Raw genomic sequence first — 23,607 nt, 5'->3', positions numbered from 1 at the left:
ATGTACAGTTTGCCACCTGGGAGAGTGACAAACTGTGCTACACCCAAGTTTGGTTATTCAGCAATTTAACTTGGAGAATTTGGCCCACCTCTCCAAAACCAAGCAAAAGCCTAGAATCCAAGTGAATGCACCTTCAAGTTTTCATTTCAAAAGCATCACTTTTACTGGGTTATCCATCCTCTGTTGACAAGGTTTGAAGGACACTCCAAAACACCATTAGTCTGTCAAACTTAAAACATTTTAAAAACAAGTTCACATTTATTTTTAAACAAAACCAACAATGAAAATAAATTGTCTTTTCTAAGCAACTTAGCAATCAAATCTAGAAGAGGAATATAAGGGCATGCCAGCCTGCATCCATTTCATATAGGCACTCAATATATGAAACAAGAAGATACCACAGACATTGAGATGATTTCATTCCCTCTCGGTGAACTAAGAACAAAGGAAATGCTTCTTCTTGCTACAAAACAGTTTTGTGATATTTAAGAACTTTTCAGTTCCAGTGAAAGTTAAAACTTGGAGAATGTTAAAAGAGGCTCTGAGGACTAGAAAGGCTAACAAACTTCTTCACTTCATGTATTTCTCCTGTTGATCCGCCAGTATTTTTGCCGAGGATTTGGCATCATAGAAGAGTTCATTTATTTCTTCAACTTGTTCCTTTTCTATGCTGTCTTTCCCATTTATCTTGGCTAGCAGATTAGCCGGTGTGAGTAACTGCACAGCATACCTATGGCCAAATAATAAGAGCATGTGTCAAATTAACATGCCAGCTACAAAGTAGAACAGAGAAAACTCCTCCAAAGAGACACTTACAGAAATATTCCACAGGGTGAATAAATGAACCTAGCTTCCAGAAATGTCCAATGCACCTTATAGCTGGGGAAATTAAACATTTAAGCCAAGAGCCAAAGAGGCACTTAAAGCACACCCACCAACTTGACTCTTCCCACTTTGAGCAGTGATGCCACCTCCCATACCAGATGAAAAAACATGCATTTCAAAAGCTATTTGTGATGTGGAAATGAAGCTGTGGTTTGAGAAACACAACTTCATATTGCACGGAAATGAGTACAGTTCTTTAGACCCTGGTCCCCCCAGTGACATTCACAATAGTACTAGAATCTACTTTCAGGACTCCTCATTGCCTTGCAAGGAAGTTGTAAAAAGAATTTGCACATGAATCTATTCTATTATATATCCTGCTAGGATTGTTACAGAACTCTATTGCAATGGCTATTTTCATGTGGTCTGGAACTTACTAACTCTTGCAAAAATGCCACTAGCCTTGAAAGTGGGTAGAATCAATTTTGCCAGCCATCAATGGGTGGCTGCAAAAGACATTGGGCTCCCATGTCCAAAATTACTGAATGTATCAACCTGCAAAAATGGCAAGGAGCAGTCAAACAGTTCAATAAGTAATATGCAGTCCATTAAAATGACCAATCATTATCATACAACTATTAATTTCTGCAAAGGATTTTCACTACTATAATTTAGCTTGTCTGTAAGTTATGTATATGCAAGCATTTCATATGTTAATAAAGAGGCACTACCTTAAATGCAGAAATTGAATGTCATGAATGAAAGTGGAGTATGCAATACTGGTGGAACTCTGAGGTTCGTCATTCAAGCAAATTAGTATTTCACCAGAAATCCACAATGGCCTGCTGGTTACCCCCTAGCTACCTGTTTCTGCCCATCTTCATAACATTTCCAAAACCAGTCATTATTTGACATTTATAGTCAACATGCTTACCTTAATGTTGTTTTGGTGCCTATTTCTCCAAGATGATTCAGTGCCTCCTCACTAATATTAATACTCTCTGTCTGGGCACGAAGCTTTATGATCTAAAGCAGAAAAATATATATAACACAGTTTAAAAATTTTTAAAAAGGACTTTAAAAAATGCATTTCTTAAAACTGTGTACACACCTTAGCATCACATGCAAACCATATACAGTATAAAACATAGTTTAAACACGGGCTGGTTTATTTTTACATCTGCTTTCACTGCATCCAATTTAGAACTGCGACACAGGGATCCTTTCGGGTTGCAAATGGAATAATATTTTGGGGCATTCATCAAGAACCTTTGTAACTCCTAAACTATGAGAATGATATGGAATATACATATAGTGACCTACAGAATCACAGATCATCAGTATCCCACCTGGAATAAATCTTCAGAACAATTTGCTTGGAAAGTCTCAACTGTCCTTTAGTTGCTCAAATGCACGCCAGACATTTTAGCCTCTTGACAAATAAGACGGTAAAATAAATAAATAAATAAGTTTCTCTGCAAGGTTCACCTACTCCCACAAAACCTCTCAGATAAATCTAATCTATCAAGAACAGTCTCCAGCTTGTACCAGTTTGAAGATCTTTGTAAAGTTGAAGAAGAAGATATCACCAATAAGCCTGAGCACATAGAGCTGTAACAAAAGTGGCACCAGGCTCCCTGCAGTCCGTATTACCAGCTGAGTGATAAGGGGCAGACTGGATAATGATGTTGTGTTGTAGTGTTGAGATAACTCTGGAACTGCGAGTCTCATATAATGCAGGTATTTTTCACTTTGGCAGCTTTGTAAACAAGATATCAAGAAGCACTCGTTTAAATTAAAGCCATAAAAATGCACCAAGGGAATCAGAGTGCGGAAGGGGGATGAGCACAGAACTGGAGCTTCACGTACCAGGCAGCTAGTTTAAGGAACATTAGAATTTGAAGTTGCTCTTGGGAGTGTTCAAATTTGACCAAAATATTAAGGCTAATACTTCATTTTGTTTATTAAAATATTTAGACTGCACCTCATACAAAACTACCAGATGGTGTTCAACAAAATTTACAAAAAAAACCCTACCCATGAAAACAATACGGAATAATCATAAAATGACTCGTTCATCTTAAATAGTTTAAATCATACTGAACAGGCCTGGTGACATAAATAAAAGTCTTCCACCTGCTAGAAATGTATTCCACAGCAGGGGACTGGCAACACTAAATGCCTGACTTCCAGCTGAAGCTAGTCAGGCTTCTGAAACACAAGGAGACAATTAACAGCGCTCCTACAGAAAAATGTGAATTTACAAGTATAATGTATATGTAATATTATGTAAACATTTTGTATATGTATTGAGATATCAATAAATCAATAAAGAAAAAAAGAAAAGAAAAAAGAGTGCTCCTATAAATGGTGTCAGTCATCAAATTTGAATATGAGTACATCAGACAAATCCCCCCACCAATATGGAGTTTCTAGCTGATATTTAACTTGGCTGTGATCCGAAGAACTGTGTGCCCAAGTTGGCTTTGAAGTTGTGTTCCTTGATCAGCAACCCACAATATATCATGTCAAGTAGTAAAAAGGGCTGATGATTAGGTACTGGGTCAGGATAAATCAGAAGTCCTCTGAATGTGCACAGGCTCTTGAATGAACCTGAACTAAAATCTCTCTTTGGCTCCCAACCCTTAAACCACTGCAACAGAGATAAAGACTAAACCTGAATATAATTTTTAAAGGCCTGTGTAATACTTTCTTCTTTGGAAAAACAGATAAAGAATACACAATCCAGTAAATCATCTCTGTAGCCAGTTTATGGGGTGCCATAGTCAACCCAGAATATGTAAAGCACTCTAAGGCTACATGCAAGGATCAAATACCTATTTGGATTATTGAATCACACCATATCACATTCCCTACTTGCAAGGTTCTTTGTGCAGGTACATCTATGTCAAAATAGGAGAAAGGTCTGGAATGCAGGTGGTCCCTACAGTATGCACACAGTCTGCTGGTGGTATGCATGCAAATCTTACTTTGGTGGGGACAGGGACAAGGAGGCATTTTTCAACTGGTAAGCACTCAGAGGAATGCATTTAAGTGGTACTTGAACTGGTCATTCCCCATCTCAGCTGCAAAGAGCTGGTCACAGAGAGGCATGCCAAAGGATCCTTGAAACCAGGGGAGGGCAACCTTTGGTTCTCCAAACGAGGTGGGACTCCAGCCAAAGGTCAGGGCTGATGGGAGTTGAGAGTATAATAACATCTGAAGGCACACAGGTTACCCACTGCTGCTGTGAACTATTAAGGGTGGAAAGCCCCACTTGCAGGCTGTGTGCAGGGAGAAGGAGTGTAACTGCTCTTGGAAAACCCCAAGCCCCATTTCCCCCTTTCCATAGGGTCAATTAAAACGGTGGGGGAACAGAACTCTTTAGCAGGGTAAGGTAAGGAAGCACCTGAGGAAGAGGGGAGGCTCAAGGCAGAAAGAAAGAATCCTATTCTGTGCCCTGCCTTTCCTCATCCGCTGCAGACAATGTTTATTTTATTTTATTTATTGAATTTATATACCGCCCTATACCCAGAGGTCTCAGGGTGGTTCATAGAATAAAATCAAAATATAAAAAAACAGAAAAGAGATAATCAAAATAAAAACAACAACCCAATAAACCCTCCCAATAAAACCCACATTTTAGAAGGTCATAGGATGTCAATCAAATCAACCAAATGCCTGGTTAAAAAGGAACGTTTTTGCCTTGTGCCTAAAGGTGTATAAAGAAAGCGCCAGGTGAACTTCCCTGGGGAGAGCATTCCACAGACCGGAAGCCACTGCAGAGAAGGCCCATTCTCATGTTGCCATCCTCCAGACCTCTCAAGGAGGAGGCACATGAAGAAGGGCCTCAGAAGATGATCTAAGGGTCCAGGGTGGTTCATATGGAAAGAGGCGGTCCTTGAGGTATTGCGGTCCTGAGCCATTTAAGGCATTATAGGTCAAAACCAGCACTTTGAACACATCACTAAGCAAATCTAAACCCTGTCCAAATGAGAGGCAAAACTGAGAGGGGCAAACTGCAGCATATAATTAATCAAAAGTGGATAAGGAACCAAGGGTCATCTAGTCCAACCCCCTGCAATACAGGAATCACAACTAAAGAAACCCCAAAAGACAGCCAACCAACCTCTGCTTAAAAACCTCCAACGAAGGAGAGTCCACTATCTCTTGTGGGAGTCTGTTCCACTGTTGAACAGCTCTTACTTTCAGAAAGTTATTCCTAATGTTCAGTATCAAACACTACCAAGGGGTTGATTGAGCAGAATCGACAGGGTAGCACTCTATGATAAAGGTCAATAACTAGGATGGACCAAGGCTGTTTCAGTGCCATACCCAGGTCTGAAGCCAGGCAGAAATTGGTCTAGATAATCCCTTTCACCCAGGCACAGCTGCAGTTGGCCACTCTCAATTACTTTGCCCAACGTTAATATTATAACACATAGTATTATGCTAATATTGAAATGAAAACCTCATTGTACAGTTGTATCCTCTAGCCACCTCTGCTGTAATCTATATCAAGGTGCTACAGCTATCCTGTCAGGTACACAAAAACATCCCAAGTATCAATACCACGGCATATTTTGAAAGAAGGCACCACACAAAAGCTTCCTCATACCAAAGGAAATGAGCCTTTGCTGGTACGTTTATATTCAATAAATGCCTCTGCTTCACCTTGGCACTTATCCAGCAGCAGAGACTATTATCTGGTGACAATGCTTTCCGCCATTGACACTATCTCCTAAATAATACAAAGAATTGACATGATAAACCGTAATGGCTCCTGTATGGTGTCAGCCCACAGCACTGAGACACTAATGAGGGGGGATCTTTGACAAGATGCCTCATAATGGCACCCAAGGATTATAATCAATGCTCCTTGCACCAAGATGAGTCCTGCTGCTTACTGGACTGTTGCTCTAGCCAATCATTGAAAAAATCTCGTCTAGATCAACTATAAAATGGATCCAAGAATATAGTAAGCAAATCACTGACGGAATGCGAACCCCAGGAGTTTACAAACGCATATACTTCAAATACTAACATGGAGTGGTTTCATTTCAAACTGAGCAAATATTGAAAAAAATTAAGATCTGGAATTAAGAAACACAAAAAATGTAAGCAGGACCGCCCTTTCAAGCGAAGTGTAATGAAGATCTGTTCCCATCACATTTCTATTATGATGAATTAAAAAATCAGTTCACATGGAGATAAATATGGAGAGTGGAACAGTCTTCATACTTATTGGCATTTTTAAAGCACTTTTCCTGTTGACTTACAGGTTGTTTTTAAACAGATCTTTTTGTGGGCTGTTTATTTACCCATCATTGGAGAGCTGTTCTGATTTTATCAGAAGTTGCAGGTTTTTACTTTTGTTGAGAACCATTTCTGGTGATGTCCGAACAGCAAAGAACGCAGCAGACATTTAAAAGTAAAATTAAATAAAACATAATAATAATAAACATCTTAAAGAGGAAACCATAGCCTTCATAGTTTCAAAGCAAGAAACCTGCAGGATGAATTCCTACTTCAATGAAACTTTCCTTCTGGAAAGGGCAACGTATATTACTGTATTAAATATTTTTCACATTATTGTAAGCCACTAAGAGAACTTTGTTATCAGCCAGGATTAAAAAATTGTTTAAAAAAATTATAGGACCAAAAAATGTTCTAAAAAACAAATCCTGGAAACCAGTCATGTTATAGGTAAGAAGCCAGTGCTGTTTCACACCCCGCACCACTGGCTGAGGTTCTAGAGAGGGACCTTTGCTGCCTGCCCCCCAAGATATTACATAAGTAAGAGAGTTACCTGCTTCATTTCTTGTGGCGTGTATAACATGGTTCTGATTATCATCACCCTATCCAGAAGATCCAGAGGTATCCCATGAGGAGAGATTATATCTTCTGTACCTCTGCAAGGATATAAAGAAAAGTTCAGGTTTATATTTATTTATCACCTTAATAGGCTTGCTGGTGGGAAGCTTTTCTTCTAACATTCAAAGCAACACACTAAGAAATTATATTGGTTGGTGATGGCTTACGTTGCACTGTCCTAAGAGGCAGACTTTGACATACCTCTCCTGAAGAGTGGCTTGTATTCTACGTAAATGAGATAGGCAACAGAAAATCTGCATTCAAGAATAAGCTTGGTGAAACTCTTTGTCATCACAAGGTACCTTAATTTGCAATCTTAGTGCAAATGCTGTGAAGTATTTGACTGATGAACACTCCTGCCTTCCACTCCCACCAATATATTGTATCTATGTAAAACAAGAAAATGACTTTGCCCTTTTAAAATGTGGTGGTTTTTTTGGGGGGGGGGGGTTATTGGGTTGCTGTTTTTATTTTGATTATATATTTTGTGGTTTTATATTTTGATTTTGTTCTGTGAACCGTCCTGAGACCTCCAGGTATAGGGCGGTATATAAATTCAATAAATAATAAATAATAAATAATAATAATAATAACAATATCTTCTGTTGTCCATTAGAGGGCACTCCAGTTTCATCTAAAAATATTTCTTATTCAGGCGATTACTAGAAAATCATGATCCTACTCAGTTGTGGTATATGAGGAGCAGAGGGGAGGGATGAGCAGAGCATAGGAGTAGAATGTTAATCTATCCCCCCCCCCCTTTCTAAATAATAGCGGCTTCTATTTCTAATAACAGAATAATGAACTCAAAATTCTTTCAACACGACATGAAAGACCACTGATACAATTTTAGTCCTGGTTCATAGGAAACTTCTGTCTACAAGAAGGTGCTTTCACTGCACGGGGCCAAAATATCTTTTGCAAAAGCCGAGGAAAGATTGGGTGTGATACAAATTGGAAGGAGGAAGACAGGCTAAGAGTCTACCAATAACACTGTGAGCTGATGAGAAATCACCCAACAATTACCAGAAGCAGACTGTTCTTTAACTTTGAGAGGTTCACTTTTAAAAACTCTTCTACTGTTACCTGGCCTAAGGAGAAACATATTGACAAGATGACTGGAGGTGTTTATGGTGTGGTAGGCCTTAATTCCAAGTATCTGGAGACAACACTACTTCACAGTAATTTAAGTTTATTAAAAATCTATAGCATGCAGAGCATAAAGTGCAAGTAAGGCAAGAGAAAAAAAGTGGACTGGGTCTCTTCTCCACTAAGATAAGAGAATGGATCTGGGCATGTTCTTTTCTCTACCATCCTCAACCCTTTCATCCAAATGTACTGACTAATATTCTGATTTGTGGATATTAAATCCCTTCCCCAAGCGTCTTAAAAGTGGTTGGCTAAGTAGTTTAAAACAGAAAATAAATAGTACATATTCATAAATTCACTTGCTTTCCTGCACCCTCCCCTCGCCCCCAATAGTTGCTCAATTAAGGGAATGGGATGGGAAACGGGGGGGGGGGGGCACTACAGTGGGACAAGTAAATTGGTAGAATTTGCCTTGTGGAAGAATCTTTCCACTTGCACAAGACACTTTTGGATCTAAGCCAATGTCTTCTGCACACAGGTTGCAGAGCAGGTGCCCAAGCTTGTATAAAATGTTGGTGGGCAGCAAAGAATGTGGACATTCAAGAAAAAGCCCGTACCTAATTCTTAGAAGTCCCTTATACACTGGCAGGGCCCTCCCTCTTCAGCAAATATAGGTGTGTGTGAATCATGCAATAGTGGAAGGCTTTACAGACACGTGGACTAATGCTGCTTTGAAATAGCTATTCTAAACATTCGTCTCTCAGAGGTATTTTCTGTCCTATATGTATATGCAAGTGTGAGAGATGCATTTCCCATCCCAATCGAGTGCCAGAAGGGGCAAGTCCCACCATTTGAAATGTTTTCTGTGGCAAATTGCTAGCAGTAGAGGAAAGAGAAACCCTCAATGCCTGAGAAATCATCATTTTAATTATTTTTTCAATTTATATCAAGACAAGCACAATTTATTCCATTGTCACTGTTTTACACAATGTGGATTTTGTTAGCTGCCTAAGAAACGGTGAGATATGTATTTAATAAGTGAAATAAACCAAGTTTCAGGAAAAAAATGCTGTAAGCAGACTATGAAGTGACACAAGAAGTAGACAACAGTAATGAATAGGGATGAATCTTTGATGAGTACAAGTAGTCTATTTAAGTAAAGGCAGAAATAGCAGTAATACCTGAAAGCCACCAGTCTAGCATTTAGCTGTTAACAGTATACAAGATGGGATCCAGCTAAACTATCAAAAGGGAAAGCAGGTAGTGGCCTTGCTATTATTATTTCTAAAGCACCAAATGCTTTTTTAAGTGCTGGAGCAAAAATCAATAAACAAAAGTCATTGCCCACCCGAAATCTAATGAACATGCTACAAAAAGAAAAAGAAAGGAAATATTTAAACAAGACATTTGTTTCTTTTTATTAAGGAAATGACGTTGCAGGATTCTTTTTATCCAAGTACAATATGTAAACTTGTTCACAGCAAAGCAGTGCAGCTCAAAGCCATTTGGAGATACAAAACCTAGTCCAAATTATTAAAAGAAGACAGATCACCTCTGAGGGTGATGGTGCCATTCTAAAAAGAGACCTGACTGTATGGGATGAAAGATGAGCAAGTGCAAAGACTGCCAACAGTATAGCCATATAGCTACAATGCTAAGAAGAAGAAAAAGATATGAACAAGCGGTATTTGAAACATTATGGGGAAGACAAGCAAAGCAACTGTAAAGGAACAGATCTAGGGATGCGCAAAGGGGGAGAAAAAAAAAATAAGATCCTGAAAAACCTGACTCTAAAGAAACTTACTAATTCTTGGTCATCGCAGTGTGAAGGTTTTTCCTGCAGTGAAGCCCTTAAGCAGTCCTGCAGCAACAGATATGGTTGTGACCCATCAAGATGATTATCACAGGTGTATCAGCACCACGGATAAAAAGCTCCCAAAGATCATAGCTCTTTGTGCTGAAGCAGCTAACACTGAGGCTTATGGGAAGACGAGAACCATGCAGGACTAAGCTTTAAGCACTGTACCTGATTACACAGTTCCCCCGGTTGGAAGCAAAGATGACAATCGGAGCAATAGAAGATTCCAGCGCTCGGTGCAAATATGTGAAGCACTCAATATCCAGCATGTGAACCTCGTCCACAAAGAGAACTCCGGGGACTAACTCAGCAATGCCTTGATCAATGTATTTATTCACCACCTTGTTGATCTCTCCTCGAAGCTTGTCTAAGGGAAAGATAAAGGTTAACAACCTGATTTATTTATAATGAAAGCTCCAAGACAACTTACAATAAAAGAGCGGCCCCTTTTGCACCAACTTATTAGTATCCTTTTTTGGATACTAAGACACACAAAAATCTTATTGCATAAGGAAATTTAAATTAAATTAAACTCCTTTAAAATGGATAGGGCTGAGACAATGGTTTTGCATAATTATGGATTCAAGTCAATCATTACTCAACTGCTTATTTTTGGATGGAAACCAATCATACTAATGGCTTTTTCACATTCAATATTTGTAAATATTGCTGTTTTGTCCCAAGATTGCACCAGGTTTTCTTAAAAAAAAAACCACAACAAATATATTTCCAGGATCTGATGTTTTCAAAATGCTGGATGCTGAATGTAGGGCACATGCGATACTGCTCAACTTTGTATACAAAATTGTAGGTCAATAAATGTAAAACATATTATGAATAAAGCTTGTTTAACGAGTGTAAGAGTGGAGTAACAGCTGATGCAGTGATGCCTGTTCTGCTGGTGCCCCATTTGAGGAAAGGAAGCAACACCACCAGATTCTGATCAATACTCACAAGTACCAACCAGACGCCCTATGTAGCACTTCTCAAGTGTTACACATGAGTAGTCATTGAACTGCTGGAATACAATATTCCGAAACCCATTCAACTTTAGCAGCACTGTGTAATGCACATCACGCTTCCTGTACATTCTGACTATCCTTCCTTCTGCCTTGCTGAAAGTTTAAGGATGCAATACTATACACCCAAGTCTCACCATGTTCAGTGGGACTTCCATATAAGCATAAGGGTCAGGCTGAAAGTGAGACAACTATTGTACCTGTGATTTCAGTTTTCTTAGGCTTCATCAACTGTCCCATCATGGAGAGGATATCCTGCCCACCCTAAAGAAAACAAATTTGAAAATTAAGGTTGTATCTTCTTTTGTTACTGTACGGAAAAAGCTATGAAAATTTATTTTGGTCAAACTAAAAATAAAGGGTTGAATTCAAGGTAGCATTAAGCAGATCTCCTCCCCTGACATAACCTGTGTGTCCCCTAAATCTGTTATGGGCAGATCTGCAGATGGCACAGAGCACCTATGGAGGGATGGAGCAGCAAATCCTGTTGTTCTAGTGCTAATTTTGCCCTATTGAATATGGCCCATAACTCTTATTTCAGTTTTCTAAAACAACATTGGAGTTTCTAATATCAGACAACTACTTTATAAATTCACCACTTTTGCATTCTAAGCATAGTACATTAGTATATATATCTGTTAAGCCTCATTCTTCATGTGCACTTTGGAACATGATGATGCCATTTTATACAGGTCTCAGTAAATTTTGCAACGTTTCAGAACAATAAAATTACTCAAGGAAAATGCATGTATGGAAATTATATCAGTTGCAAACATGCTTTTATAATCCTTTGCTAGTTGAGAACTTGGAATTTTGTTTTCCTTCGCTATATAATTTAAAAAATCTTACATGCATTGTTAAACAAGAAAATGCTTGTTTTAGTTTTACACAGTATATTCTGTAATATTTCAGTTTGGGAAGTTGATGGTCTTTAAAATTATTTTTAAAATGTTTTTAAAAGTTTTAGAAATAAGTATTGTTAACATTAAGAGTTAGGAGGTATTTCAGCCAGCCAGAAATAATCACAACCGGGAAAACACATCCTTTGTATTAATTTCATGCTATGTACCAGCTATATGAATTAACACTACAGCATGTAGTCACCATTAATTGGCTAGCATAGCAACCCTTCCTCAGGACCATGTATATATTATATACTCAATGTGGAGATATCAGTTCATACAATTGGCATTTCTCCACAACACCCAGGAGCCTAATTTTATTTTGACGAGGGCACTTATTTTAAAATAAAGATGAATATTTTTGTGTGGATATGCTGACAATGTTATTGTGAGCATGGATGACATTCTCCAACTGAAGACTGCAATAATCAAACCTGCATGAACATAGCCTTGTTTAACCCTCGGAACTGACTTGCTGCAATTGGAGAGAGAGATTAATCTGTTTGCAGCTGCAAACACAAAAAGCCTTCACTGTAACGCAGTGGGGACTTTAAGAACTTACCTAACATACTGGAGCATACATACAGAACTTCTCTAAGCTAAGAGACAAATTGAAAGGGCCATACAGTGGTACCTCGTGTTACAGACGCTTCAGGTTGCAGACTCCGCTAACCCAGAAATAGTACCTTGCGTTAAGAACTTTGCTTCAGGATGAGAACAGAAATCGCGCAGTGGCGGTGGGAGGCCCCATTAGCTAAAGTGGTACCTCAGGTTAAGAACAGTTGCAGGTTAAGAATGGACCTCCAGAACAAAATTAAGTTCTTAACCTGAGGTACCACTGTATACTGAGGGGAGCTGACAGTACAAATTCTCATAAAAGCAACTTAATCTGTCCATGGGCATTTAACAAAAACTGGATAGATCCATTAGATATTTCCAAAGTGTATCTAGACACCCTGAGTGTAAAGCAGATTAGTTTTAACAATGTGTCAAATACCACACACAGAAAATGCTTTTGCCAAAGGTTTTAGGAGTTCTCTATATTCCACGTCTCTGCATGACAGGTATCAGCTTGAGTCATTGATCCCTGGCAGAGTTGCAATATTGACTTTCCTGCTATATGTGTGCCTTAACGACTTTTCAAGTATTCACTTTTCAAAACCATGTAATTTGAGTTTAAAAGAAGACAAAAAACTTTTCTGGCTACTTGTTATTAGAACCAGTAAAAGAACAGACCCCCTATCTCATGGAATATGTTTACATTTTAGTTACACTATCATATCTTTGCCTGTAGGTTCAAAAAGCCTCACTGTACTAAAATATGTATACAGTTTAGGATGCAGTAGAAATTACTGGTAAAAGGCAGTGAATATTATTAGCACCAAAAATGTTTTCCATTTTCTTCATTGACCTACATGCAATAACCACCCTCACTAATTCCCCCAAAACAAGGTTGGTGGTTTTTAAAACCAAAATATTTAAAACCAAAATATTGGTAGTCAAAAACTCTTGGAGATGGCTGCAAATCATCCACAGTTCTACTGGTAGATCCTGATCCCTGTTTTAAATGAGTTTGTGTGTTTCAGGAAAGCCTGGCTTACTCCATACTGCAGCAACAAGGAAAAATAATGGATAGAACTGTGACAGTACTCCTTGACCCCAGGTGCTGGCACACTTAAAAGGGAGGCAGATACCTATTGTTAGATTTTTAGTGGATTGGTCCAGATTTCTTCCAAGGAAAATTCCACTCAATTCTTGCTGATAGAATTCCTTTCCCCTGCAATCCCATCTGCCCCCTGAAAATCTGCTCTGGAGGATTGTGGGAGAGCCTCTGTAACAGCGTGGGGGTGGTACAGAGGGTTGCAGAGCGGAATCCACTGTCTCTTCCCTTCTTTCCTTAGTGGGAGCCTTTGCAGGACTGCTGCCTATCCTGCAAAAGCAAGACTTCCTTCTCTTCACAAATCTGAAAGTCTGAATGCTTCTGTCAGTATAGTTGAATACCTGAGGTCTAGCATTGGCCACATCCAAGTCATGAAGAGTTACATCCTGGATAATCTCTTTCTTCTTGTGCACATCACCTTTCGGCAAAGGAACATACTCTTCAGCCTCAAGGTCAAACTCTGTTGCATAGGTGTCACACCTGCCTTGCCTCTGTGAAGAGGAATTTAGAAATCACATACACTATATTTATAATTAATGTTATTGCCAATATTGAAAATGACATACAGCTGATAAACAAAGGTCTTGTTTTACAGTGACAACCCCAACAGGCTTCGTTTGACAGTTTTGAAAATGCCATGCTTGTCCTTGGAAAAGGAACGACTGATCAACCTATGAAATCGTACTGAAAGCACCTGGTATTTTCTCCATTCTTCTGAAAGAGCGAAACTCTTGCTAAAGGACAAATCCAGCAGATTAGCTGGAGATTGGAGAAACTGTCCTAGACTTCTTGGGACATAGATGATTTATTGTATGATACAAAATATTATGCTCATCCATTAAACACCGAGTATCTCCCTAAACTACATTTTAAATCAGATACAAAGAACATGCTAACTAATGCAGTATTCCCTTCTAGATGCATATATCTTATGGCAAGAACACCAGGAAGATAAAAGATTAAAGGCTCTATACATTTCTTTTTAATACGACTAGTAATTTCAGGTCTTTTCTCTTCACTTATATATCATATATGAACACGAACACACACAAGCATGAAGTTAAATATTAAAATGAATGACAAAACATTCAATAATCATAATCATAGTAATAATTTATTATTTATACCCCACCCATCTGACTGAGTTGTGCCAGCCACTCTGGGCAACTGTAACCAGAGCTCTCAAACCAGATGACCTTACTTGTGAATCAAATGATTCCCCTTTAGAGGTGGCATTTATTTCATCAACGATCCCCTTCAAAACAAAAAACACCTCTCTCCTTTCCTGAGGAAAACCACAGCTATCCTAGAAGGGATTGATAAGGTTTTTGGGACACAGACCTTTGAAAAAAATGTTGGAAAATCCTGAACCAATACTATGTCAGAGGTTCAACGGTTGTCTTTGCTTTACCTTGACAGCTCCACTGTTTGCTTCAATGTAAATCACATCACCAGCTTCTACTCTTTCCTTCTGCAGACTTTCAAAGATGCTGGGGTCCAACTACAGAGACAATAAATAGAGGCCAACTATATTAAGATGCAGTTACAAAGAAAGAGGTTCCAGTAGAAGTGTGTTAGTTTTTATTTCTTCATATTTATTTTTCTGAGCAGCTTTCATGAGCAGAGTTCCGGCTAGCAGAACTTGTCTTAGTCTGCAGCCCACCCCATTCAGCAGAGTTCCTGACAGTACAGGGGGCTGCTGTGAGGACAGGTATGAAAGCCAGCTTGAACCAGCCTTAGTAAACATACTTAATTCTGGACTCAACGCAATGACAGACTTCCAGTTATTGCTTTTCAATGATAACAATTTGCAATTTGGTACTGTCGCATTAGGGACGTGGGTGGCGCTGTGGGTTAAACCACAGAGCCTAGGACTTGCTGATCAGAAGGTCGGTGGTTCGAATCCCCGCGACGGGGTGAGCTCCCATTCCTCGGTCCCTGCTCCTGCCAACCTAGCAGTTTGAAAGCACGTCAAAGTGCAAGTAGATAAATAGGTACTGCTCCGGCGGGAAGGTAAACGGCGTTTCCATGCGCTGCTCTGGTTCGCCAGAAGTGGCTTAGTCATGCTGGCCACATGACCCGGAAGCTGTATGCCGGCTCCCTTGGCCAATAAAGCGAGATGAGCGCCGCAACCCCAGAGTCGGTCACGACTGGACCTAATGGTCAGGGGTCCCTTTACCTTTACATTTATTAAAATAGTTACGTTTTACAGTAATTCCAGTTTCACTGAAACTCAGCATACATTCCTATCTGTACTGGTAACATATCAACCAACTGAATTAGTTCTAACAGTGCAATCCTATTCAGAAGTAAGACCCATTGAGCTTTGTAGGACTTACTTCCAGGGAAGTGTGCACAGCAGTGTTGAGGATCCTGCATTCTGCCAGATGTTACTAGATTCCAAACTCTCAACAGCCCCAGTCAGTCTGGCCAGTGATTAGGAAAGACAGGAGTTGTAGTTCAACAACATCTGGAGGGCCACAGGCTTGTCACTCCTGGTGTATAGTATTGCACCCTAAGTGCTTTACAAATGGTTCTTGACCCAGACAGCTTACAAGGCAAATAACGCTTAGCTTCAGCAGAACTGCATCACCTATCTCCAAATCATTCTTTGAAGCAGGAGTGGGCAATATCTATCAATTTATGTGGTCAAGTGGCAAATGACCTAGAGGACCTATCAGATCATGTGGTGAAACAGAAATAGCAAAATAAATAAATTCTATTGCTTAAAAAGTACCTTTAGTCAACTGTTCTCCTGCCCCTTTTACTGATGTTAGGAAGTGCTAAGATGCTGAGAAATGGGTGAGAGATAAGACCCCACCTACCTTGAGCTGTTTAGTTCCTTTTGCAGTTTTGAGTCCGATAATCACATGACTAATGGTTTTGCCATATCCTCCCATGGGGTTCTCAGTCTCACATGGAGTTAATTCTGTGACTTCACCTTCATAAACTTCCTTGGTTTCTTTAATCCTCAAGCCTGTAAAATATTGATTATATAAGCTATAAAAATAATTGCCATTTATAATGGACTGCTCTTGATATTTGCCACCTGAAGTCATCTTTGCCATCTCCAATACCATCAGGAAATATTTATGTAAAACCCAATAAATTTAGTAGCACTGAAACAAAAGATGAAGAAGGGCCATTTGTTACTCTACCACTTAAACAAAAACTATGTCATGAAAGAGCAAAAACCCATTACAGATTCTAGAGTTATAACCAGTAATACATATTTATCAAATAGGACATTAAAAAGACTGACAGTTTGGTTGAAAAGAACTGCTAAGTAGTTCTTATAATTGCCACCTAGAATCTGACTCTGAAAAGGCGTAAACATTAAACATTATTATTTACTAGTGGAAAATTGTCTGTTTTGTAAGCTCACTAGTAACAATGAATGAATGCCAACTGCAAATAAAATTAAGCAAGTTTGTAGTTTCAAAGTCCTTGGCTTTGTTTACATAGGATAAGCTTGCTAAATTAGATCAATCTACAGAGAATAAATTTTCTGATGCAAATAAAATTTTGCAAATTACCCAAATTCATATAGCAACATTTTCTGTAAACTCACATGACTATGTTGCACATGTGAAGACTTCCCTCAGGCTTTTAGATTCTGGGGAAGCTTTCCCCATCTACAACTGTCAAGACCCCCTCCAGATGTTCATTCTATATGCATGGATGTTGGTGGAGGAGTGCACAGCTTTGAGGACTGGGCTATTTGTCACAACCCCACTCCCTTGCCTTGGTGTTGCTCAACAGAGGAGTAACGAATGACCAAATAAGGCTATACTCATAGCCCCTTGGCACTCATTTCAGAGTCTACTGGAATGTCAAATTAACACAAATCTCTGCTATTGCAACCCTAGAAATATCCTTTTGAGAATTCTTAATTTGAGAAAGAAAATCTGGATGATTGGACAAGAATTAGAACATATTTCCATTAAGCAGAGTAGGCAGTTACCAGTTCTGAAATATGTCTGGATTGTTATAGGTATTAATGGAGAGAAAACCATTTCTCAGAGGAATGTTTTAATAACTTGGGTTAGATAAAATTCAACAGATGGGAGAAGAATTTCTATCTTTCACTAACACCAAATACTTATTTAGAAGCATCTTCATGCTGACATCCAGGGAATGTGGAGCACCAACAATGTGGCTGGCTGTTAAATTATTGCTATCTCTAAGAATGACAACATGGATGACACAGGTTTCAACTGCTGGTTCAAGTTTCCAAATCTGACAGGGAACTTCATCACATCAAGGAAATATTGCAGACTGCGCTCTCTCCATCTCTCGGCTCTCTCCCCCTCGACCCTGCCAATTTAACAGTAACTTAAAGAGCACAGATGATTGAGAGTCTCTTTCTTACAGAAATCAATGGGCCACTTTTTTCAGTTGCAAGAACTGATGGAAATGTTTCTTCACCTTAATGCCATTCAATACTAAGATGAAGTCTGTGGTAAATCATGATACAGAGCCCTGGGGAATTAATGGATGTTGGACGCAGTAATAAAAACAATTAGGGTATCTTTAAGCAATCCAAAGGTCTGTAAAGGGATAGTTCTATCAGCTGTCAACAGTAAGTAAAATAGGAAGATTTTAGATGCTTAATGTTTTGCTTGCAAATCCAACTCTTCCTCTTGACAAACTGAAACAATTCAATTGATAAATCCACAAGTACTAAAGAGAAAATTAACCTAATTGAAAAGCTACTCATCTTGTTAGCTACAAATACCTTCCTCTATTTTGTCCAGCATTATGCAATGAGAATGCAGGAAGGCAGAGTATCATTCTTGCACTGTTTGTGACTGAAGCAAGAGTCAACTAAAATGCCATAATGAAGAAAGCATTTATAGAGCTTATGCAAATATGCTAGCAAGAGATTCAGTAATTCTACAGTAATATTAAAAACTGAAGCAAGATATGATTTATTAATCAAAACAAATGATAACATATATCATTTGAATTATACAAATGATAACATATCAGTTGAATTATACATTCAACTGAACAACAACAACAAAAATAACCTTGCATTGATAACTTATTTTCTTGTTTCAAGGTACGTACCAATTGCTCTTCTGAAATTTTCCATCAAGACCTCTGTCTTCTTTATTTCAGTAGAGTACACTTCGCTTCCAACCATAGGGCAAAAGGGAACCTTACTACCCAACTCCTGAGCAATAGCCAAAGCCAAAGCAGTCTGTGAAAATAAAAAGTCAAAAGACTGAGCAATTATATATTATACAGAAATCTCAAAATTTCAGAGAATTTAAAGAAATTAGACAGCCTATCAGGTTTTAAACTTAAATTTCAGTAGGCCTACACTGAGTAGGATTAACTTTGGATACAACCTAATGTTCTTGTGAGTGGAATGTTGCTTAAAGGATCTTCCCACTGGAGGAGGCAGAGGGGAGACCATTTTTGACATTTCCTCATTTTCTGCCCCGTGCAAAGCAACTCCAGGAGGGTTGAGGGAATGTTCTAGAATAGTGGAGTATTGGAGGATGCAGGGAGGCCATTTTAACAGGACCGTATTTATCAAAATAGGCTAAGGAGGCTCTTGCCTAAAGATCATGATTTTCACAATATAGTACTAGAAAAGTCTACTATTTTTTCCAGAGAGATTTGCCAGTTAAATACATCCTTCTCTAGTCCGGGTCTAGATTTCTATAATTGGTTTTAGTGATGATGGAAAGGGGGGGGGGGTGTTAATCTGCTGAGATCTGCATTTTCAAATGTTCCATGGGGGTGGAACAAGTTTAAGAACTACTGGTTTAAAGCTTTTTAGTAATTTGTTAGTTCTAGCATGGCTCCTAAAGGCTTCTTAGAAATGTGTACAGAATTGCTGCCTAAATAAGTATCAGTAAGTATCAAATAAGTTTGTGACCCTCTAACTACTGTTAAAAGGTTGCATATTCACATAATCTTTCACCTAGGACAAGCATACTAGTTTATTTAAATATCTCCAAGGACCAAATGTTCTGCAGTAGTTTAGTTCTCCTCCCATTCCACTGACCAAATGAGTTTAGGTCTGATGCATATGTGTGTACTGTACTCTTTGCTGTACTCTTGTTGACACCTGCTGAAAACATTTGTTAGGCAAGCCCTTAAAGGCATATAAAAGTTACATGTGCCTTATTTCTTTTTAGCTGCTGTTTATTTTAATCTTTTGAATATCTTAACTTTTGTGATGTTGTTAATATTTTATTTATTATTAATATTATAAATAATATTGTTTATTAGTGTATTTCTGTAAACCAATTGAAGATCTTTCTTTTTTTTTTTTTTTACAAACAATCAGCACATAAATTCTGTAAAATAAAGTATGTATAAGCACAAATGTACAAGCTACTGGGAAGTAAAAGGTAAGGAAAAGGACCCCTGGACAGTTAAGTCTAGTCAAAGGCAACTATGGGGTGTGGCACTCATCTTGCTTCAGGCCAAGGGAGCCAGCACTTGACACAAGCATTTGATACAAGACATACCTTTCCAGTTCCAGGAGGTCCTGCCAATAGCACAGCTCTGCCAGCCATCTTCTTGCTTCTGATCAATTCTACAATAACACCACAAGCCTAAAACATTAAAATACTAGTGTTATAGATACTGGAGGGTTTGTGGTTTGTTTGTCTTTTGCTTTTTAAAGTCCTTGTTGAGATTAGGAACAGAAGGCATTTGCAATAGCATAGGACACTTATCATTTCACAAATACAACAGCTATATATAATTTTCTGGCTTGTTTGAGTAAATCTACTCAATATCTTGCACAATCACCAGTTTAAAATGATGAAATTGAGGGATTTAGCCAAGATCTCCCACCAAGCTTGTATTGGCAGAAGAAAAATGAGAACTTCAGAGCGCTCTTCTTTTTAGAAAGTTTCTTATTAACAGCTCACCTGATGTTGAAATGGCTAGTTTGCAGACTGGTGGAACGTTCAATGTACTAACACTAATTTTAAAATGTAGGCATGTCCACTCAGAAGGGCCACTGTGTTCAGTGGGGTTCACGGTTTCAGATTATATCTTTATATATATATGTCTCTGAATTCAATACAAACCAAAGAAATATGAACTCTGAAAAGGCCTTGTCTTTAATAGTTCTAAGCTAAGCACCAAATTTTAGGAAGCTGATGAAAGGTGTGCAGCAAGGCTGCAAATGCAGCTATGGCTTTGATGCTCCATAAAGTCCAGCCAGTCAGATTTGCCCCTAATAATGACAACATGGAGAAGCATGTACACCACCTTGAGTTCCTTGAAGGTGGAATAGAAGTGTAAGAATAAACAAACACAAATAAGCTACATCTCCAATGATACCCCATGAACTTCTGATGTTATGTCTATCTGACAAGCAACTGCTCAGTTTGATCTCACTTAAGAAAGACCCAAAATTAATATCCTTGAACTGAAGCAGATTTAGGTTACGCATACAGCAGAGATTCCAAGCTCTGTATGAAGATCCCCTTCCTAGAATAGCCACTTATTTCATAGTTTATGAAAAAGTTACACAAGGCAGGGATATAGGATGACTAGCAGTTCGTTGAACCTAATCTGATTTTGTGTGTGTGTGTGGGGGTGGGTGGGTGGGTGAAACTTGTGACCCTGCATATGTTGTTGGCCTCCAATTTGGATCAGGCAGAGGGCCTTCTCAGTAGTGGCACCCGCTCCCACCAGATGTCAAAGAGAACGACAACTACCAAACTTCTAGAAGACATCTGAAGGCAGCCCTGTTTGGGGAAGCTTTTAATGTTTAATAGGTTATTGTATTTTAGTGTTCTGTTGGAAGCCGCCCAGAGTGGCTGGGGAAACCCAGCCAGATGCGCGGGGTATAAATAATAATTATTATTATGATCAGCACCAGCCACAGCATGATGTGCACAGTAGCCCGTGAACATTCAGGGGTCTCTCCGTGGCTTAGATAAACTCTCCTAAAGCGATTTTTTGGGGGGTGGGGGCCACTCCTAACTTTCAATCTGCTTGACCACGCTCGTCTCAAACCACAACTTATTTCATGGCTTGAAACGGAACAAGAAGCGAAGGTGCATCCCCACGCCTTATGGCTCTCTTTCGGCTGTCGTCTTTCCCCCTCAGGGGTTGCACAGCGGCACCAGCGCCTCCTTAGGGAGACGACGGGCCCAGGGAGCTCCTGCCCGTCGCCTCCGAGCCCGAGGATAGGACAGGCCGTGACGCGGCCGGACGGGGTCATGGAGCCCGGAGCCCCGCCAGCGCCGCCCTCACCTCCCGCGCGTTCTCCTGCCCGACCAGCCCGGCCGCCGCCGGCTTGGCTGCGCCGCTGTCGTCCAGCCCCAGGCCCTTGACATGGCTGTGCGCGGCGATGCGCTGCGTCTTCGACGTGCTCTTCACTTCCTCGATCTTCATCCCGCCGCTGGCGACCAGAAGCAAAGGAGGCCCCGGGAAACTCAGCCCGCCGCCTTCTCCTCCTCCTCCTCCTTCTTACCGGCCGCACACGCAGTTAACATGCGGCACCCGCGCGTTACCAAGGTTCCCGGCGCTCTGCCGCCTTGTCCTTGCCCCCGTTCAAATAACTGGATAACGGGAGCGAACTCTCGCTTGCCATTGGGCAAATATGCTGTCAATCAGAGGTCGTAGTTTTCTCCCCCCCTTTAGGCACCGCCCAGGCAATTCAGTTTAGTGCACCTTCGAAGACGCTCCGGTTTCACCCGGCAGTTGTAGAAATAGAGTACCGGCAGAGAAGGGTTGCAGCTGGGAAAGAGCCCCCGGAATTTTTGTATGGCTCGTTGTTATTTTCTGGCATTTTAGCAATGCAGTACTACTGCTGATCAGTATGTGATCTTCGGGTGCAGGGCGGTATATCCATCTAATAAATGATAATAACATAATAAAAAGGATATCATTAGTATTTACAGGGCAGAGTCCTTTTCCTTTGGAGTTAAAGCTACAGGAGTGAAGAAACAACGAGGATTGTATCGTGCGCCCTTTCTTCATGGACGTCGGGATGTTGTTTCACACAACAACACTGTGAGAGAGGTTGGGCTGACAGATGGTGGCATCCTAAGCCATCCTTAATAGCTGAGCAATTAACCTGAGTTTTCCACACTTAAGCCTCTACTTTGTAATCACTCCACCACACTGCCTCTCAATCTGATACCAGATCTCTAATCATTAAAAATATCATCCACACACAAAGGAGTGTCCTTTTGATATTCAGGGCTTGTTCACAATGTCTTTCCATTTGACTACTATAGTTCCAGTTACAGATGGGTAGCCGTGTTGGTCTGCCATAGTCAAAACAAAAAAAATTCCTTCCAGTAGCACCTTAAAGACCAACTAAGTTAGTTCTAGGTATGAGCTTTCGTGTGCATGCACACTTCTTCAGATACACTGAAACAGAAGTTGCCAGATCCTTCTATATAGTGAGAAGGTGGGGAGGGGTATTACTCAGAGGGGGGTGGGAATGGGTGATTGGCAGATAGCTGTGATGAGCCTGTTGACGACCCTTAACGACTGCAGTAGGTCTTACAGGAAAAAGCAAGGGGTGAGAAGGTGAAAAATGGCTTTGTCATGTATAGTGAGATAAGAATCCAATGTCTCTGTTCAGGCCAGGTGTCTCGATGGTTTTAAGTTTGGTAATGATTTGCAATTCAGCAGCTTCTCTTTCCAGTCTATTTCTGAAATTCCTTTGTAGTAAAACAGCTACTTTGAGATCTTGTATAGAATGTCCTGGGAGATTGAAGTGTTCTCCTACTGGTTTCTCTGTCTTGTGATTCTTGATGTCAGATTTATGTCCGTTTATTCTTTGGCGTAAGGTTTGGCCTGTTTGTCCAATATAGAGAGCTGAAGGACACTGTTGGCATTTGATGGCATACACAATGTTAGACGATGAGCAATTAAATAGTCCCGAGATGGTATGTGTGATGTTGTTGGGGCCAGTAATGGTGTTGTCCGGGTGTATGTGGCAGCAAAGTTGGCATCTGGGTTTATTGCAGGCTCTGGTGCCAGTGTCCGTGTTAAGTCTGGTTGTAGTATTATTGTGGGTTAGGAGTTGTTTAAGATTGGGTGGCTGTCTGTAGGCAATGAAAGGTCTTCCTCCCAGAGCTTGAGAAAGAGAACTGTCATTGTCCAGGAGAGGTTGTAGATCTCTGATGATGCGTTGTACTGTTTTAACTTGGGAGCTGTATGTGATGACTAGAGGAGTTCTGTTATTTTCTTTTTTGGGTCTGTCTTGCAGCAAGTTCTCTCTGGGTATCAGTCTGGCTCTGTTGATCTGTTGTCTAACTTCATCTGCTGGGTATTTTAGTTCTAAAAAGGTTTGCTGTAGATCTCTTAGGTGAGAGTCTCTGTCTGTAGAATTGGAACAGATACGGCTGTAACGTAGTGCCTGGCTATAAACAATGGACT

General features: G+C 39.9%; 1 protein-coding gene across 1 annotated transcript; it reads right to left on the bottom strand.

Moving 5' to 3' along the window:
- Positions 1–234: 234 nt before the first annotated feature.
- Positions 235–21,765, bottom strand: RUVBL1 (RuvB like AAA ATPase 1). The gene is made up of 11 exons (XM_028719180.2): positions 21,466–21,765; positions 19,719–19,805; positions 18,301–18,433; positions 16,053–16,204; positions 14,639–14,728; positions 13,569–13,718; positions 10,866–10,929; positions 9,815–10,013; positions 6,635–6,737; positions 1,760–1,851; positions 235–730 (listed from the first exon to the last, which is right to left on the bottom strand). Exons 1-11 carry the CDS (start codon positions 21,604–21,606, stop codon positions 571–573), a joined length of 1,371 nt encoding a protein of 456 aa, XP_028575013.1. The 5' UTR covers positions 21,607–21,765; the 3' UTR covers positions 235–570.
- Between the last annotated feature and the right edge of the window lie 1,842 nt (positions 21,766–23,607).

The sequence above is a fragment of the Podarcis muralis genome, chromosome 2, assembly GCF_964188315.1.
Source record: "Podarcis muralis chromosome 2, rPodMur119.hap1.1, whole genome shotgun sequence".
Classification (NCBI taxonomy): domain Eukaryota; kingdom Metazoa; phylum Chordata; class Lepidosauria; order Squamata; family Lacertidae; genus Podarcis; species Podarcis muralis.
The sequence above is the reverse complement of the archived record's forward strand: the minus strand, read 5'-3'. Positions and strand labels throughout refer to the sequence as shown.